General features: G+C 44.9%; 1 protein-coding gene across 1 annotated transcript in view; it reads right to left on the reverse strand.

Moving 5' to 3' along the window:
- Window positions 1-911, reverse strand: part of LOC142312008 (uncharacterized) — a 222180-nt gene extending 221269 nt beyond the window's left edge. Inside the window, 4 exon segments of the mRNA XM_075350882.1 lie at window positions 123-220; window positions 304-427; window positions 510-689; window positions 819-911. Coding sequence (XP_075206997.1) covers window positions 123-220; window positions 304-427; window positions 510-689; window positions 819-896 — 480 coding nt within the window. The 5' untranslated portion in view covers window positions 897-911.
- Window positions 912-20478: the final 19567 nt, after the last annotated feature.

Raw genomic sequence — 20478 nt, forward strand, 5'->3', positions numbered from 1 at the left:
GTGTCTCTAATAAATTAGCCATTCAGTGTATAATACTGGTGTATAAAACAAGACTGAACACAAGACCTTCACAGCCGTCTACACATCATAGGGAGATTTCATGACACCTTCTCTCCATCTACCTGATCATCCTGAGGAACATCGGGATTTTCTTGTTTACAGTCCTGTGGAAGAAGAGGATGGGGACATCTCTCTGGTGTTGTCCTCTCACTGGATAGAACTGGAGGAAACACATACAGGGACTGAATTAATTCTTTACATACAGATAATTATAGGCCGTGTGTATTTAGTCCTGTCTATTACCTGGTGATGTGAGGGGCTGGGGAACCTCCATCATGACGTCCTTGTACAGATCTTTGTGTCCTTCTAAATACTCCCACTCCTCCATGGAGAAATAGACGGTGACATCCTGACATCTTATAGGAACCTGACACATACAATGATACCGTCATCCCCCGATCCCTTCATAGCGTTACTGTATAATGTCCCAGCATTCCCAGCAGTGTCACCTCTCCAGTCAGCAGCTCAATCATCTTGTAGGTGAGTTCTAGGATCTTCTGGTCATTGATGTCCTCATGTATCAGGGGGAGAGGTGGAGGCCCTGTGATTGGGCTCAGGGGTCTTCCCCATCCCTCAGACACAGGGTCCTGACAGCGTTCACTAGAGGTCTTCTTCACTACTGTGTAATCCTGGTTATGGAGAGACACAATATTATATCTCACTACAGACATTTCCAGAGTCCTCACCTCTCCAGTTCTGTCCATCTGTTATTCCCATAGATAAGAATGATGTAATGTGACGTCATCAGAATCTCTCACCTCTCCAGTAAGCCGGAAGAGGATCTCTAGGGTGAGGTGTAAAATCCTCTCTGCCATCTTGTCCCTGTCCCTATCCATCCTTGACGGGTCAATCAGGAATATTCTCTTATACAGAAGATCTGAGAGGATCCGATATTGTAGGGACCTGAATGGGGAGAAGATGACGATGTAAGGCTATGTGCGCACGTTGTGTACGGTTCCTGCAGAAATTTCTGCAGCGATTTGAACAGCACAAGTCCGCTTCAAATCGCTGCAGAAAGAGTCCGTAATGAAAAAAAAAAAAAGCCGATTCCATGCGCTCTGAGTGCAGCCCCTCCCATAGACAGAGCGGGGACTGCAGGCAGAGCGCAGGAAAGAAGTGACATGTCACTTCTTAGAATGCGCGCTTAGGGCAGCAGCCAAAGCGCTGCGCTCTAATACGCCACGTGCGCACGTCTCCTGCATAATCTTCACAGATTATGCTGGGGACGCAGGACGCATGCAGTTACGCTGCGGTGCAGATCGCAGCGTAACTGCATGCAAATACGCAACATGTGCACATAGCCTAACATCAGAAAGATCCCATGTAAGAAATCTCCGGAGCTGTTACCGGCTTCACATGATCACTACATCCAGTTCTGGCCCCGTCCTGCCCCCGGTATAACACACAATCCAACTATAGTCACACACAGATTTATCATGGGCTCAGCACTGAAGGGGTTAAAGCCCCCTGCGCCCAGTAATGGGGGGATCTCCACATACCTCCTCCTGCAGAGCCGCACACTGGATATATGGTTCAGCCTAGAATGTATTGGCTCCTTCAAGGTTACATATGGCTGCTCTGTGCTTACAGAACCTGTGATGATGTCACATGGAGGGGAGGAGTCAGGGGGTCACATGATCAGCTCCTCAGTGTGTGCAGGACTCTGCTGTGCTGAATGAGGTGAAGTTTATGTGTGTAGTCAGGAGGGATAAACAGGGTGGATGGAGCGGAGCCGTGTGTGTACGAGGTGTACGGAGCAGAGCCGTGTGTGTATGAGGTGTACGGAGCAGAGCCGTGTGTGTACGAGGTGTACGGAGCAGAGCCGTGTGTGTACGAGGTGTACGGAGCAGAGCCGTGTGGTTTGTATGACGTGTATTTGCCCCTTTCACATTCAGCTACCGAAGTCTTTAACCCCTTAATGACCCATGAGGTGCTATATCCGTCATGCGTCATGTTCTTGCCATTGATGCCAGCTCACATACTGAGCCCGCATCTCTCCCTGCACCTGACACCTGATCTGATCAGCCATGATGTGCTTCTAAGGCTATGTCCGCACGTTGCTTTTTACCTGCTTTTTTGCTGCTTTTTCAACTGCAGCGTTTAATGCCAAAATGGATGTGTTCTGCTTTTCAAGCAAAGTCTATGGGAATTTGGGTTTCTCGTCCGCACTCTGCAGTTCAAACTGCAGCCTTTTTGTTGCAGAACTTTGGTCAAAAACTCAGCTTTGCAGTGCAAAACCCAAATGGCAAAAACAATTGACATGTCAGTTGTTTTTGCCATTTGGGTTTTGCACTGCAAAGCAGAGTTTTTGCCCAAATTTCTGCCAGAAAAAGGCTGCAGTTTGAACTGCATAGTGCGGACGAGAAACCCAAATTCCCATAGACTTTGCTTGAAAAGCAGAACACAACCAATTTGGCATTAAACGCTGCAGTTGAAAAAGCAGCAAAAAAGCAGGTAAAAAGCAACGTGCGGACATAGCCTAAGGGTATGTGCGCACGTTGCTTTTTACCTGCTTTTTACCTGCTTTTTTGCTGCTTTTTCTTCTGCGCTGTTTAATGCCAAAATGGATGTGTTCTTCTATTCAAGCAAAGTCTATGGGAATTTGGGTTTCTTGTTCACACTATGTTGTTCAAAATGCTGCCTTTTTGAGGCAGAACTTTGGTCAAAAACTCAGCTTTTCAAAGAAGCAACATGTCAATTGTTTTTGCCATTTGGGTTTTGCACTGCAAAGCTGAGTTTTTGACCAAAGTTCTGCCACAAAAAGGCAGCATTTTGAACAACATAGTGTGAACAAGAAACCCAAATTCCCATAGACTTTGCTTGAATAGAAGAACACATCCATTTTGGCATTAAACAGCGCAGAAGAAAAAGCAGCAAAAAAGCAGGTAAAAAGCAACGTGCGCACATACCCTAACAGTTGAACGTGGATCAGAGATCTGTCCGTGACTGTTAACAAGTTAAATCCTGCTGTAAATTTCTGACGGGACATACTAAAAAGAATGATGAAAAGGAATAAATAAAAAGAATGAAGATAATAACTTATTAGGTGTATATTATGTAGATGTATAAAAGGTTTCTTTGGCAAGTTAGACATGGAATGAACATTATATATGAGCATTATAGGTGTGGAATGATCATGAAATATATGTAGATAATAGGAAAATGAATGCATATGGCATATAACCAGGTGTATATTAGAGGAGATAAGAGAGGAGCAGAGAAGGAGATCTTGTGAGGATCTGTGGCTGCGTGCAGGTAAGTACCGGGAGACTAGGTCACAGATGTAAGGAGGAGACAGGTTGTGGATGGCGTTGTATGTCATGGTTAATGTTTTGAACTGGAGTCGTTGGGCGATGGGAAGCCAGTGAAGGGATTGGCAGAGTGGCGAGGCTGGGGAATAGCGAGGGGAGAGGTGGATTAAGCGGGCCGAAGAGTTTAGGATAGATTGGAGGGGTGCAAGAGTGTTGGAAGGGAGGCCAGGGAGCAGGAGGTTGCAGTAGTCGAGGCGGGAGATGATTAGGGCATGCACTAATGTTTTTGCTGATTCTTGGTTAAGGAAAGCACGGATCCGGGAGATATTTTTGAGTTGTAGTCTGCATGAGGTGAAGAGGGCTTGGATGTGTGGCTTTAAGGATAGAGTAGAGTCGAGGGTTACTCCAAGGCAACGAGCTTGTGAGACTGGGGAGAGTGAGCAACCATCAACTTTGATGGAAAGACTTGTTGGAGGAGATTAGTGAGGAGGAGGAAAGACAATGAACTCTGTTTTGGCCATGTTAAGCTTTAGGAATCGCGCAGAGAAGAAGGATGAAATAGCAGACAGACATTGTGGAATTTTGGTTAGTAGAGGGGTAATGTCAGGTCCAGAGAGGTAGATCTGTGTGTCATCGGCATAGAGATGATACTGGAAGCCGTGGGACTCTATGAGCTGTCCCAGGCCGAAGGTGTAGATGGAGAACAGCAGGGGTCCAAGAACTGAGCCTTGGGGGACACCGACAGATAAGGAACGAGATGAGGAAGTGGTGTGAGAATGGGAGACGCTGAAAGTTCGGTCGGTTAGGTATGAGGCGATCCAAGATAAGGCCAAGCAGAAAACAAGAATGACAGCGTCCACTTGAGTGAAAAATCTTCCTTCTTTTTATTCCATCAGAGTGCAAAAACCAGTGCAACGTTTCGACATAGACTGTCTTTGTCAAGCATAGCATAAAGCATCAGCTGTCCATTATTTATACAGGTGTCAATTACATGTGAACCAGGTAAAAACGATCCCACATCCTCATCTGCATAATTGCCAATCCCACAAATAAACAACAACAATACATAGCGATCCAGAATCATCAGGCATTATCAGATATTACATACATAATATACACCAAATACACTTACAGAGTAGACAGATGGCATAAGAATGCAGCACGTGTATACAAAACGCGCCGCCATTCCTCAGAGGCATCGTTGTCATAGAGATTCAACACCCAGAAATCATTGCAGGTATACCACATGACTTTCAGGAGCCAATTCGATTGCTGAATGTTCGTGCATGCATATGTATGTAGAACGCAGCACCATTCTTCAGAGGCATCGTTGTCATGGAGATCCAACACCCAGGATTATTGCAGGTATGTCACATGACTTTCAAAAGCCAATCCAATTACTGTATGTTTGTGCAGGCATTGGTGATGTCACAGGGTTGCCCCGAGCTCATCGTTCAGGCTCCCTAATTGTTTACAGACCAATCCAGGCAGTGCAAGCCCAGTGACGTATTCAGGGACATCCAGACCTCACAATAGGCACCATATTATCGGAGCCACGTCACTGCTAGGATAGCGCATGCTCCCTGGACTCATCAAAATTATATAAACATATAGAACATACATGTAAAGGACTATATACTGAAAGCCGTGGGACTCTATGAGCTGTCCCAGGCCGAAGGTGTAGATGGAGAACAGCAGGGGTCCAAGAACTGAGCCTTGGGGGACACCGACAGATAGGGGGCGAGATGAGGAAGTGGTGTGAGAATGGGAGACGCTGAAAGTTCGGTCGCTTAGGTATGAGGATATCCAAGATAGGGCCAAGTCTGTGATGCCCAGAGGTGAGAGAATCTGTAGTAGGAGTGAATGGTCTACTGTGTCGAAGGCAGAGGACAGGTCCAGGAGGAGGATAGAATAGTGTCGCTTGGTTTTGGCGGTTAGTAGATCATTGGTGACTTTGGTTAGGGCACTTTCAGTAGAGTCATGTGGTTGGAAGCCAGATTGTAGCCTGTCAAAGAGGGAGGAGAGGTATGAGTTCAAGATGGACATGCTGTTCCAGTAGTTTTGTGGCATAGGGGAGAAGGGATATGGGGCAATAGTTTGACACAGAGGATGGGTCAAGGGAGGGCTTTTTGAGGATGGGTGTAATGGAGGCATGTTTAAAGCATGAGGTGAATACACTTGTTAGTGATAGGTTGAAGAGATGGGTTAGGGCTGAGATGAGGACTGCGGTGATGTTGGGGGATGAGGTGCGATGGGAGCGGGTCAAGTGCACAGGTGGTTAGATGTGATCTTGAGAGTAGAGTGGAAAGATTGTTTTCTGTCATGGTGGAGAAGCTGGATTTGGAGGAAGAGGGCTGAGTAGCTATGATGAGGGGCCGTGGTGATTGTGGGACAAAGCTTGCTCTGATGTTGTCTATTTTATGCTTGAAGAAAGAGGCAAAGTCTTCAGCTGAGATTAGAGAAGAGGGAGGTGGTGCTGGAGGACGGAGGAGAGAATTGAAAGTGTTGAATAGCTGTTTAAGGTTGTGTGAGAGAGAGAGAGAGAGTTTATAAGGGATGAGAAGTAGGTTTTTTTGCAGCAGTGAGTGTGGACTTGAAGGTGGTGAGGGACTCTTTATATGCAATGAAGTGCTCAGTGGAATGAGACTTCTTCCATCTGCGCTCAGCAATTCTGGAAGCCCGTCTCAGTTCTTTAGTCTGACTCGTGTGCCAGGGTTGCCTGTTGATTGTGCAGGTTTTGGTGTGTGTGATGGGGGCAGCTGATTCGAGAGCTGCAGAGATTGTAGTGTTGTAAAAAGTTGCAGCAGCATCCGCATCATGTAAAAAAGCAATGTCTGTGAGAGGGAGAAGGGACTGAGAAAGTGCGTGCAAATCAAGGTGTTTGATATTTTTGCGAGGGTGTGAAAGTTTGCAGAGGGGGGGTTGCGTACTTGGAGAAGAGAGGGAAGAGAATGAGAGTAGGTTGTGGTCAGACAGGGGGAGAGGTGCGTTTGAGAGGTTAGATAGGGAATAGAGGCGAGTGAAGATGAGGTCCAACGTGTGACCATCTTTGTGAGTAGCTGCAGAAGACCATTGGGTGAGACCGAAGGAGGAAGTGAGTGTTAGAAGTTTGGAGACAGATGAGTGGGAAGTGTCAATGGGGATGTTGAAATCACCCATGATGATGGTGGGGATGTCGGTAGAAAGGAACTGTAGTAGCCAGGTGGTGAAATGGTCAAAAAAGGCAGTGGCTGGCCCTGGAGGGCGGTAAATGACAGCCAGTTGAAGGTTGGAGGGGGAGTAGATGCGAACAGAGTGCACCTCAAAAGATGAGTGTAACAGAGGGTGGTAGTGGAATTGGTGTAAGGGAGCATTGGTCGGACAGGAGCAAACCAACTCCTCCACCATGCTTGTTACTGGGGCGGGGGGTGTGAGAGAGTTGGAGACTGCCATAAGAAAGTGCAGCAGGAGAGGCTGTGTCAGAGGGGGTGAGCCAGGCTTCTGTGATGGCGAGGAAGGAAAGTTTATTAGTGATGAAAAGATCAGGAATGTAGGATAGTTTGTTGCAGACAGAGCGAGCGTTCCATAGAGCTCCTGTTAGTGGGACTGGGGGAGCGGGGGCTGGGTATGAGGTTAGAGAGGTTGCGGAAATGTGTGATAGGTTGTGGATGAGGGTTTGAAGTGACAATAGGGATGTGGTGAGGAGGTCCAGGATTAGGAGAGATATCTCCAGCAGTGAGGAGAAGCAGTGAGAGTGTTAGTAGGTGGGAGCAGGAGAGGCCATGAGATGGTCGTGTGTGTCTGGAGACACTGGGTGAAATGTGGAGGAAAATATCTGAGGGGAAGGTGAGATGGTTGGAAAGCATGGAGGGAGAGATGAAAAGTTCTAAAGTTCTTTACTGGGTTTAGGGATCAGAGGGGAAAGTAGAAAGTGAAGTAGTATAGGGTAGAAAGTGAAGAGATACACAAACATTGTTTACAGAGGCTATGTATCCAGTTACCTTCCGGTCACTTCTGGCCTAATTCAATGCATCATACTTATATGGTGCAGATGAAAAGTCTCTATGCAGACTTTTAGGTGCCCCAATATATACATATACAAGTGCAATCAGCTTTGAAGGGGTGGGGTGCAACAAGAATCTCTTGATCACTCAATCAAAGAAGCCAGATGCAGCATCACATAGGCAGAGTAAACCAAGGGCATAAAAGTAAGGTGGAGAACAGGGGGGGAGGTCAAAGTGAGATGCTGGGGCATGCCATGGAGATATTGAAGCGAAGAGAGAACAGGTCAGATATATTGGGAAAGTAGGGTGGATGAATTAACATACCAGGTATTAGCACACACAGCAGAGTAAGGAGGAGATCAGTTCATGGGAAAGTAGGGTGGATGAATTAACATACCTGTGGGAAGATAGACATGGTGATTAGATTATGGCAGAGAAGTGATGGTAGATGATAGATTACCAAGTGCATCATAATAATATCTCTGGCCTAATTCAATGCATCATACTTATATGGTGCATACTTGTATTGGTGCAGACGATGCACGTTTGGGGGGGCTCGCACTGGGTGACACTGCACGTTTGGTGGGCTCGCACTGGGCACAGAGCGACGCTCCACGTTTAGGGGTGGCTCGCACTGGATGGGGCGATGCTGCACGTTTGGGGGGGCTCGCAGGGGGCGACACTGCAGGTTTGGGGGGGGATCGCAGGGGGCGACGCTGCACATTTGGGGGGGCTTGCACTGGGCAGGGTGCCTTACTGCACGTTGGGGGGGCTCGCAGGGGGCGGCGCTGCATGTTTGGGAGGATCACACTGGGCAGGGGGTGACGCTGCACATTTGGGGGGCTCGCACTGGGCAGGGGTTGACCCTGCATGTTTGGGGGAGCTCGCACTTGGCATGGGGCGACGCTGTTCGTTTGGAGGGGATCGCAGGTGACGATGCTGCAGGTTTGGGGGAGCTCGCACTTGGCATGGGGCGATGCTGCTCGTTTGGGGTTGGTATCGCAGGTGATGACGCTGCAGCTTTGGGGTGATCGCAGGGGGCGACGCTGAACGCTGAGGGGACTTGCTCTGGCCAGGGGGCTATACTGCATATTTGAGGGTGCTCGCAGGGGGCGACGCTGCTTGTTTGGGGGGGCTTGCACTGAGCAGGGTGCGACGCTCGTTTGGGGGGGCTCGCACTGGGCACGGGTTGACGCTGCACTTTGGGGGGCTTGTAGGGTGCGCTGAGGAGGGGGCCGTGTTGCACGTTGGGCGGGCTTGCACTGGGCAGGGGGCCGTGTTGCATTTTGAGGGGGCCCGCAGGGTAAGAGGCTGCACGTTGAGGGGGGCTCGCACTAGGTAGAGGGCGTCGCTTCACTTTTGGGGGGGGGGCTTTCTGGGCAGAGGGCCATGTTGCACGTTGGGGGGACTGGTGCTGGGCAGGGGGCCATGTTGCACGTTGGGAGGGCCCGCAGGGTAAGAAGCTGCACATTGGGGGGGGGGGGGAGATCGCACTAGGCAGAGGGTGACGCTTCACTTTGGGGGGGCTTGCTGGGCGGGGGGCCGTGTTGCACGTTGGTTGGTGGGCTTGTGCTGGGCAGGGGGCCAAGTTGCACATTGGGGGGGCTCGCACAGGGAACTCTGTATGTTTTTAATCTTCTCCCTTTGTTCTTCATATACAGCTTGTGACTACTGGCACCTGTGTGTAATTGCCCCCTGTCGACCCACCTTACACCGAGAAAACAGTGTGGTCTAATCCACATCACACCTCCTGTGTCCTCCAATGTATTCAACGAGAGAGGATTTTTATGGTAAATGCAGAAATACAATTTTTACACCTAAATCGCACGTGACTCCGATAGAAAAAAAAAATCTTTTGTTTCATTGTCACCAATGTCCAACATGGCTTAATTCTACGTATTGATTTTGTAAAGTTGATTGTTATATACTTGTATCCCCGACTTACTGTCTCCTCCCCATTACCCTGTAGACTGTAAGCCCCCGAGGGCAGGGTCCTCTCCCCTCTGTACCAGTCTGTGAGGATTGGTTTATTCATTGTAATTTATATCTGTATTTTGTGTTACATGTTCCCATGTTTAGCATGGAATCAATGGTTGTCTATAAAAATAAAACTAAATATATTTCTCCTTTATTTTTTAGAATTGATATACTTTTTTAATAAAACTGTTCTAGAAGTATGGGATGAATGTTCATTTCTATAATGATAAAGCTCGGTGTGACATTAGTGAACAGTCACTTCCGGTTGGATCTGTATCGGGCTGTGTTCACACATTGCTGCAGGTAGTTTCCACAACATCTCACAGTCCTCACATGTAGATCCACAGTAAACTGTTCAGATCTCGCTGACCATTTATTTTCTGTCTTTAGCAGCCCCTGATCCTCTTTCATGCCCCACATTTACAGTCATATGAAAGAGTTTGGGCACCCCTATTAATGTTAACCTTTTTTCTTTATAACAATTTGGGTTTTTGCAACAGCTATTTCAGTTTCATATATCTAATAAATGATGGACTGAGTAATATTTCTGGATTGAAATGAGGTTTATTGTACTAACAGAAAATGTGCAATCCGCATTTAAACAAAATTTGACCGGTGCAAAAGTATGGGCACCTCAACATAAAAGTGAAATTAATATTTTGTAGATCCTCCTTTTGCAAAAATAACAGCCTCTAGTCGCTTCCTGTAGCTTTTAATGAGTTCCTGGATCCTGGATGAAGGTATATTTGACCATTCCTGTTCACAAAACAATTCTAGTTCAGTTAAGTTTGAAGGTCGCTGAGCATGGACAGCACGCTTCAAATCATCCCACAGATGTTCAATGATATTCAGGTCTGGGGACTGGGATGGTCATTCCAGATCATTGTAATTGTTCCTCTGCATGAATGCCTGAGTAGATTTGGAGCAGTGTTTTGGATCATTGTCTTGCTGAAATATCCATCCCCTGCGTAACTTAAACGCCGTCACTGATTCTTGCACATTTTTGTCAAGAATCTGCTGATACTGAGTTGAATCCATGCGACCCTCAACTTTAACAAGATTCCCGGTGCCGGCATTAGCCACACAGCCCCAAAGCATAATGGAACCTCCACCAAATTTTACTGTGGGTAGCAAGTGCTTTTCTTGGAATGCCGTGGTTTTTTTGCTTTCATGCATAACGCCTTTTTGTATGACCAAACAACTCAATCTTTGTTTCATCAGTCCACAGGACCTTCTTCCAAAATATAACTGGCTTGTCCAAATGTGCTTTTGCATACCTCAGGCGACTCTGTTTGTGGCGTGCTTGCAGAAACGGCTTCTTTCGCATCACTCTCCCATATAGCTTCTCCTTGTGCAACGTGCGCTGTATTGTTGACCGATGCACAGTGACACCATCTGCAGCAAGATGAAGCTGCAGGTCTTTGGAGGTGGTCTGTGGACTGTCCTTGACTGTTCTCACCATTCTTCTTCTCTGCCTTTCTGATATTTTTCTTGGCCTTCCACTTCTGGGCTTAACAAGAACTGTACCTGTGTTCTTCTATTTCCTTACTATGTTCCTCACAGTGGAAACTGACAGTTTAAATCTCTGAGACAATTTTTTGTATCCTTCCCCTGAACAACTATGTTGAATAATCTTTGTTTTCAGATCATTTGAGAGTTGTTTTGAGGAGCCCATGATGCCACTCTTCATAGGAGATTCAAATAGGAGAACAACTTGCAAGTGGCCACCTTAAATACCTTTTCTCATGATTGTATACGCCTGCCTATGAAGTTCAAAGCTCAATGAGGTTACAAAACCAATTTAGTGCTTTAGTAAGTCAGTAAAAAGTAGTTAGGAGTGTTCAAATCAAGAAATTGATAAGGGTGCCCATACTTTTGCACCGGTCAAATTTTGTTTAAATGCGGATTGCACATTTTCTGTTAGTACAATAAACCTCATTTCAATCCAGAAATATTACTCAGTCCATCAGTTATTAGATATATGAAACTGAAATAGCTGTTGCAAAAACCCAAATTGTTATAAAGAAAAAAGGTTAACATTAATTGGGGTGCCCAAACTTTTTCATATGACTGGATTAGGCCACAGTCGTGTTTCTTGGGGTTTCCCTTCTTTTGTTGCAACATAACTCCATGAGGCTCATACCGCCTGATTCAGGTCATATGGGGCAAAACTTTTTTTTTCCCTTAATTTAAAGGGACGTAAGTTGCTTTTCGCTGAGCGTCTGAAGCTGTTGCCACCACCACTGTTCCATAGGACAGGCTCTGGCAGAGGTCACACTACATATTTTACAGAGGAGTAACAATACTCCTTTAAAATTGAGAAGTATTTTTAGCCGCTAAGGAGAACATCATAATTTGCAACAACTCAAAACGATAGTACATACAGTAGATGGGTATCCATAAGGCCCCTTTCAGATGTCTGTGTTTAAACAGGTGCAAGCCACACATGCCGGTATGGTCGTCCGTGTGGTATCGGTAAAAAAAGTAAGATACTGAGAATAATGGTTTGGGTTTTTAATGTGTAACGCCTGAAAAATTATAGATATAGAAAGATAAATAGAACTGCTAGAATAGTGTTATAGAGATAGTTAACTTGGCCAGCTGTTTTACACCATTTTTATTTTTTAATTAAAAAATATAAATGACATGGGGTATCCCCAACTTTCATGTCCAGCACAGGAACAGCAGCAGCTACACGCTGCAACCCTCAGCTCTCTGCTGTACCTTGGCTGGTTATGAAAAATAGAGGGGATCTCACGCTTATTTTTTAAAAAATGTTTAGATTTAAAAATATTACGTGGAGTCCCTTCCATTTTACTAAACACCAGCCATGGTACAGCAGACAACTGGGGGATGATATTATTAGGGTGGAAAAGATCATGGTTATTTGGCCCTTTCCAGCCTAACAATATCAGCCCAAGAAGTAGCACATCCATTAGATGCGCCAATTCTTGTGCTGGACCCAGCTCTTCTCATTGCTCTGGTGCAATGGCAAACTGGGTAATATTTGTGGGGTTGATGCCAGCTCCAGCTGGCATCAAGCCTTGATATTAGTAATGGGTGGCGTCTAGCATACACCCGTACTATTAATCCAGTAGTTCAAATAAAGTTTGTTATTCTTCTTTTAACAAAAAAACTCCGACTCAGCCCTCCTTCACCAATTAAAGTTCTGGCGTAATCCATGGTGAGGTCCCATGACGTTCCCCAAAAGCAAACCTGGAAAGACATAAAAAGAGAAAATCATTCAATAAATAAAGACAAGAGACAGCCTCTTTTCCAATTTATTTCTCGATCAAAACCCTAATCCTGGTCTGCCGAAATCCAATTGGGGGCGGCCACGTCGATCCTATACTGCTGTCACATTCAATGGAGAACCGAACGTTCCTCATTGATTGTGAGAGCATGCACACACTACTGTGTATGCTTCCGTTGGGTGACCTGGATCTCATAAGATGAGCTCAGGTCACCACAGGGACGCCCTCAGCAGTATGCGTTCACAATGAACTCAGATGACATCTCTGTGACGTCCGCGCTACTGTGCGTGTCGCGGCAGTAACGTCATGGGTTCATCGGAGTTCCCAATGAACTTTGATGAACTCGTGAAGTCACTGTCGCTACACCCGCGGTAGCGTGGGTGTCGTCAGAATATCATCAGAGATCCTTGGATACTCTTGACCTCACTGCACACACATTGCTGGATACTTGCCTGTCCCCAGAGATGCTGTCCCTGGCACTGATGTCTCTGGTGCTTCCAGGTCCTCCGTGCAGTTCATATTCATTGAGTATAATGAGCGGGGATCTGAAGCAAGTGACAGCAGCGCTAGAGAAAAGTGAGTATAAAAATTAATTTTATTTCAGAGACACGTTATTTCTCCGGTACGTGTCACACGTATCACATCAATGTGTGACACCTGTGCTGCCGGAGAAAAAACAGACATGTCTGCGTGCAGGGAAATGTAGGGCCACACGGTCCATGTGAAATCGCATGTGTGAGAAACACCATAGAATAACATGAGTATGTGTGGCATCAGTGTTAAAAATGGATGTTACACATACCTGAAACATATGGATAAAAATTCCTTGTTTTCCCAATCTGTGTGGGTCCCAATGATTGGACACTGATCAGTAGGTTATCACCTGGCCCATGGATAGGTGATAACTTGTTTTCACTACACAAACCCTTTAAGGCCCATAAACAATCCCTACAATCATTTGGCCGACAGATCTCTTGACTATCACATACAGGAGTGCTCGACCAAATGTTCTTGTGTTCTGTATCTGAGAGCGGATGTCGCCTCCTCTGGGGATGGATTATGTGTATGGGAGCTTTCATGTAATCTGTATAAGGGCTTATTCAAACATCTATGCACGTCTGTACAATCTCTGAACACAATGCATGGACTGGCTGAGGCTGTCTTTATAGAGAGTACTGTGAGATCAGAAGTCATGAACCTCAGTGCAGCAACTCCGCTCTAGTCACCTCTGTACTGAGACAGCTAGCATGGAGTTGCTGGAGAGAGGCCGTCCCTTATAGACAGTACCCAGAAATCATGGACCTAGGTGCAACAACTCCGATCTAGTAGTCTCTGTACTGAAACATCTATAATGGAGTTGATGTACACCTGACGTCCTTATAGACAGTACAGTGAGCTCAGAAATCATGAGCCTCAGTGTAGCAACTCCAGTCTAGTCACCTCTGTAGTGAGATAGAATGGAGTTACTATACAGAGGACATCCCTTATAAGCAGTGCTGTAAGATCAGACGACATGAACCTCAGTGCAGCAACTCCAGTCTAGTCCCCTCTGTAGTGAGATAGAATGGAGTTACTGTACCGAGGACGTCCCTTATAAACAGTGCTGTGAGATCAGACATGAACCTCAGTGCAGCAACTCTGATCTAGTCATCTCTGTACTGAGAAAACTAGAATGGAGTTGCTGTACAGAGGGTATTCCTTAGGCCAGTGCCACACTAGCATAAGGCATCACATGCAATATGCTAATGACACTCGGATCAGGTTCTGCTGCGAGTATGAGTCGAGTGTCATTATACAGTGATCGGATGACAGGTGCAGGAGAGAGGGAGGGATTAATCTCTCGATCTTCTCCATTACTTGTCTGCGTATATACAGATGTCATCCGAGCGCAGTGCGATGTTTCACACGCACCTATAGACTTGTATGAGTGCAAGTGAGTCCAGACTTCCTGCAATTGCTGCCATTTTTTCCTCAGTCCGATTGGGACTGAAGAAAAAATCGTAGATCTGATCTGCATCAGTGTCTAACATGAAGCCGAGTGCAATGCAAGATTTTCTCGAGTCATATGCCAGTGTGACTCTGTCCTTATAGACAGTACAGTGCCCAAAAATCATGAACCTCAGTGCAACAACAGCGATCTATTAATCTCTGTACTGAGCAGTGGTGTAACTAGAGTTTGATGGGCCCCGGTGCAAAATTAGGACCTGCCCCCCCAATACAGACACACGGGGTACGGGATAATGACACAGACACTCGGGGTATGGGATAATGACGCTGACACTTGGGCTACGGGATAATGACGTTAACGCTTGGCTCTTTCCCTCAGCACCCAGGTTTCCCATGATCTGAAATCCCTCTTTCTATCATCACCAAGCTTTCCTATGTTCTGATATCCATCTTGTCCTCAGCACCCAGCTTCCCTATGCTCTGCTATACATCTTTTCCTCAGCACACAGGTTTCCCATGCTCTGATATACATCTTTCCCTCAGCAGACAGGTTTCCCATATCAGAGTATCGGAAAGCTGCGTGCTGCGGGAAAGCCTCTTTCCATCAGTACAAAACATTCCCATCCCAAGCTTGTGGCTTTGTCCCCCCTCATATATAGAGTTCTCCAAATACTATAATGGCCCCCACATAGCCTTCCATATAGTATATTGGGTCTCACGTAACCCTTCATTTTATTAGAATGCACCCCATAGTCCTCCTTGTATTAAAATGCATTTTTAATAATCCTCCATGTATAAGGTAGCTCTCATAGTCCTCCAATTATTATAATACAACTCCCATAGTCCTCCATTTATAATTCACCCCATAGTCTTCTATATATTATACTGTACCGCATAGTCCTTCATATATTATACTGCACCCCATAGTCCTTCATATATTATACTGCACCCCATAGTCCTTCATATATTATACTGAACCCCCATAGTCCTTCATGTTTTATAATGCAGCCCCAAAGTCCTCCATGTTTTATAATGCACCCCTATAGTCTTCCATGTTTTATAATGCACCCCCATAGTCCATGTATAAGGTAGCCCTCATATGCCTTCATATATTATCATGCAGCCCCCATAGTCCTGCATGTATTATAATGCACCCCACAGCTCACCATATATTATAATGCAGACCCCATAGGCCTCCATGTATAATAATGCAGCCCCCATAATCCTCCATATATTAAAATGCAGCCCCCATAGTACTCTATGTATTACTGTATAATGAACTCCCTATAGTACTCCATGTATTATAATCCACCCCACAGTTCGCCATGTATTATAATGCAGACCCCATAGACCTCCATGTATAATAATGCAGCCCCCATAATCCTCCATATATTATAATACAGCTCACATAGTACTCCAAGTATTACTGTATAATGCATTCCCCATAGTCATTCATGTATTATAATGCAGCCCTCAAAGTCCTCTGTATATTATACTGAACCCCATAGTCCTGCATATACTGCACCCCATAGTCATCTATGTAAAATTCACCCATAGTACTCCATATAGAGTGCTGGCCACAAGTATTGGCACCCCTGCAATTCTGTCAGAGAATACTCAGTTTCTTCCTGAAAATGATTGCAATCACAAATTCTTTGGTATTATTATCTTCATTTAATTTGTCTTCAATGGAAAAAAAAAATGTCAAAAAGCAAAATTGGATATCATTCCACACCAAACATAAAAAAGGGGGTGGACAAAAGTATTGGCACTGTTTGAAAAATCATGTGATGCTTCTCTAATTTGTGTAATTAACAGCACCTGTAACTTACCTGTGGCACCTAACAGGTGTTGGCAATAACTAAATCACACTTGCAGCCAGTTGACATGGATTAAAGTTGACTCAACCTCTGTCCTGTGTCCTTGTGTGTACCACATTGAGCATGGAGAAAAGAAAGAAGACCAAAGAACTGTCTGAGGACTTGAGAATCCAAATTGTGAGGAAGCATGAGCAATCTCAAGGCTTCAAGTCCATCTCCAAAGACCTGAAAGTTCCTGTGTCTACGGTGCGCAGTGTCATCAAGAAGTTTAAAGCCCATGGCACTGTGGCTAAACCTCCCTAGATGTGGAAGGAAAAGAAAAATTGACGAGAGATTTCAACGCAAGATTGTGCGGATGGTGGATAAAGAACCTCGACTAACATCCAATCAAGTTCAAGCTGCCCTGCAGTCCGAGGGTATAACAGTGTCAACCCGTACTATCCGTCGGCGTCTGAATGAAAAGGGACTGTATGGTAGGATACCCAGGAAGACCCCACTTCTTACCCAGAGACATAAAAAAGCCAGGCTGGAGTTTGCCAAAACTTACCTGAGAAAGCCTAAAATGTTTTGGAAGAATGTTCTCTGGTCAGATGAGACAAAAGTAGAGCTTTTTGGGCAAAGCCATCAACATAGAATTTACAGGAAAAAAAGAGGCATTCAAAGAAAAGAACACCGTCCCTACAGTCAAACATGGCGGAGGTTCCCTGATGTTTTGGGGTTGCTTTGCTGCCTCTGGCACTGGACTGCTTGACCGTGTGCATGGCATTATGAAGTCTGAAGACTACCAACAAATTTTGCAGCATAATGTAGGGCCCAGTGTGAGAAAGCTGGGTCTCCCTCAGAGGTCATGGGTCTTCCAGCAGGACAATGACCCAAAACATACTTCAAAAAGCACTAGAAAATGGTTTGAGAGAAAGCACTGGAGACTACTAAAGTGGCCAGCAATGAGTCCAGACCTGAATCCCATAGAACACCTATGGAGAGATCTCAGAATGCCAGTTTGGAGAAGGCACCCTTCAAATCTCAGGGACCTGGAGCAGTTTGCCAAAGAGGAATGGTCTAAAATTCCAGCAGAGCATTGTAAGAAACTCATTGATGGTTACCGGAAACGGTTGTTCGCAGTTATTTTGGCTAAAGGTTGTGCAACCAAGTATTAGGCTATGGGTGCCAATACTTTTGTCTGGCCCATTTTTGGAGTTTTTTGTGAAATGATCAATGATTTGATTTTTGTTTCATTCTCTTTTGTGTTTTTTCATTGCAAGCAAAATAAATGAAGATAATAATACCAAAGAATTTTTGATTGCAATCATTTCCAAGAAGAAACTGAGTATTATCTGACAGAATTGCATGAGTGCCAATACTTTTGGCCAGCACTGTATTATACTGCACCACATAGTTTTCCATGTATTATACTGCACCCCATAGTACTACATATATTATACTGCACCCCACAGTCCTCCATATATTATACTGCACCCCATAGTTTTACATATATTATAATGCAATCCCCATAGTCCTTCATACACTGTGTGCAAAATTATTAGGCAAGTTGTATTTCAGAGGATTTTTTTTATTATTGATCAACAACTATGTTCTCAATCAACCCAAAATACTCATAAATATCAAAGCTTAATATTTTTGGAAGTTGCAGTGGGGTTTTTTAGATTTGGATATCTTAGGAGGATATCTGTTTGTGCAGGTAATTATTACTGTGCAGAATTATTAGGCAACTTAATAAAAAACAAATATATTCTCATCTCACTTGTTTATTTTCACCAGGTAAATCAATATAACTGCACAAAATGTAGAAATAAACATTTGACATGCAAAAACAAAACCCAAAAAGATTAGTGACCAATATAGCCCCCTTTCTTTATGATGACACTCAACAGTCTACCATCCATAGATTGTCAGTTGCTTGATCTGTTTACGATCAACATTGCATGCAGCAGCCACCACAGCCTCCCAGACACTGTTCCGAGAGGTGTACTGTTTTCCCTCCCTGTACATTTTATGAGGGACCACAGGTTCTCTATGGGGTTCAGATCAGGTGAGCAAGGGGGCCATGTCATTATTTTTTCATCTTTTAGACCTTTACTGGCCAGCCACGCTGTGGAGTAGTTGGATGCATGTGATGGAACATTGTCCTGCATGAAAATCATGTTTTTCTTGAACAATATCGACTTCTTCCTGTACCACTGCTTGAAGAAGTTGTCTTCCAGAAACTGGCAGTAGGTCTGGGAGTTGAGCTTCACTCCATCCTCAACCCAAAAAGGTCCCACAAGTTCATCTATGATGATACCAGCCCATACCAGTACCCCACCTCCACCTTGCTGGCGTCTGAGTCGGAGTGGAGCTCTCTGCTCTTTACTGATCCAGCCTCTGGCCTATCCATCTGGCCCATCAAGAGTCACTCTCATTTCATCAGTCCATAAAACTTTTGAAAAATCATTCTTAAGATATTTCTTGGCCCAGTCTTGACGTTTTATCTTATGTTTCTTGTACAAAGGCGGTCGTTTTTCAGCCTTCCTTACCTTGGCCATGTCCGAGTATGGCACACCTTGTGCTTTTTGATACTCCAGTAACGTTGCAGCTCTGAAATATGGCCAAACTGTTGGCAAATGGCATCTTGGCAGCTTTACGCTTGATTTTCCTCAATTCATGGCCAGTTATTTTGCGCCATTTTTGCCCAACACGCTTCTTGCGACCCTGTTGGCTATTTGCCATGAAACACTTGATTGTTCGGTGATCACGCTTCAAACGTTTGGCAATTTCAAGACTGCTGCATCCTTCTGTAAGACATCTCACAATTTTGGACTTTTCAGAGCCCGTCAAATCTCTCTTATGACCCATTTTGTCAAAGGAAAGGAAGTTGCCTAATAATTCAGCATACCTTATATGGGGTCTTGATGACATTACACCACACCCCTCCTCATTACAGAGATGCACATCACCTGATTTACTTAATTGGTAGTTGGCTCTCAAGCCTATACAGCTTGGAGTAGGACAACATGTATAAAAAATATGTGATCAAAATACTCATTTACCTAATAATTCTGCACACAGTGTATTGTATTATTCACCCCATAGTCCTTAAATGTATTCTAATGCAGCCCTATGGTCCATGTATAAGGTAACGCCATTAGTCCTCATATAATGCAGCCCCCATAATCCTATATGTATTATAACGCATCCCCATAGTCCTTCATATTGTATTATACAGACCCATAGTTCTCCATGTATAATGCACCCTCACATTCCATGTATAAGGTGTCCTTCATATTGTATTATGCAGCCCTATAATCCTCCATATATAATGCACCCCTATAGTCCATGTATAAGGTAACCCCATTAGTCCTCCATATAATGCAACCCCCTAAGTCCTATATGTATTATAATACACCCCATAGTCCTTCATATTGGATTATGCAGCTCCACAGTCCTCCATGTATAATGCACCCCTATATTCCATGTAAAAGGGATCCTTCATATAGTATTATGCACCCCTTATAGTCCTCCATATATAGTATTATGCACCCCTTATATTCCTTCATATAGTATAATAGACCCCTTATATTCCTCCATATAATAGTATCCACCCCTTATATTCCGCCATATACTAGTATGCAGCCCCCATATAGTGCACCACCATATTGTGTGCCCCAATATAATATTGTGCGCCAACATATAATTATATGCAGCCCCATATACTATTTTGTAACCCCCATATAGTAGTATGCTTCCCCATAGTCCTCTGGAATTCCTGATTAAATACACAAATATACTCACTTCTCATTCAGCCACTGCCCCAGTCTCCTCAGCGTGTGTCCACTGTTTTGGCACTCTGACATTTTAGCACAGCAGCGCGCAGTAGTGACATCACCACACTCCTCCGTGCTGACACATCAGCGTCTCACAGACAGAGCGGTAGAATGATGAGAAATAGAGTGTTCTGCTCCTCCTCTCATTATTCCTTTCAATTGTATTGGCATCTGTGATGGTGATGCCGATATAAATGAAAGTGCGATCCTCGGCAGTGGGTCTGTGGGAGGGGGGTCATTGCCAGCGATGGCATCGGGCCCCAGTGACTCACGGGCCCAATCTAGACAGCTCACTAGTAAATCATCTAGAATGGAGTTGCTAAAATGAGGTCCTCAAAGAGCAACTACAATCCAATATTGTAGAT

Source organism: Anomaloglossus baeobatrachus, chromosome 5, assembly GCF_048569485.1.
Source record: "Anomaloglossus baeobatrachus isolate aAnoBae1 chromosome 5, aAnoBae1.hap1, whole genome shotgun sequence".
In the NCBI taxonomy this organism is placed as follows: Eukaryota; Metazoa; Chordata; class Amphibia; order Anura; family Aromobatidae; genus Anomaloglossus; species Anomaloglossus baeobatrachus.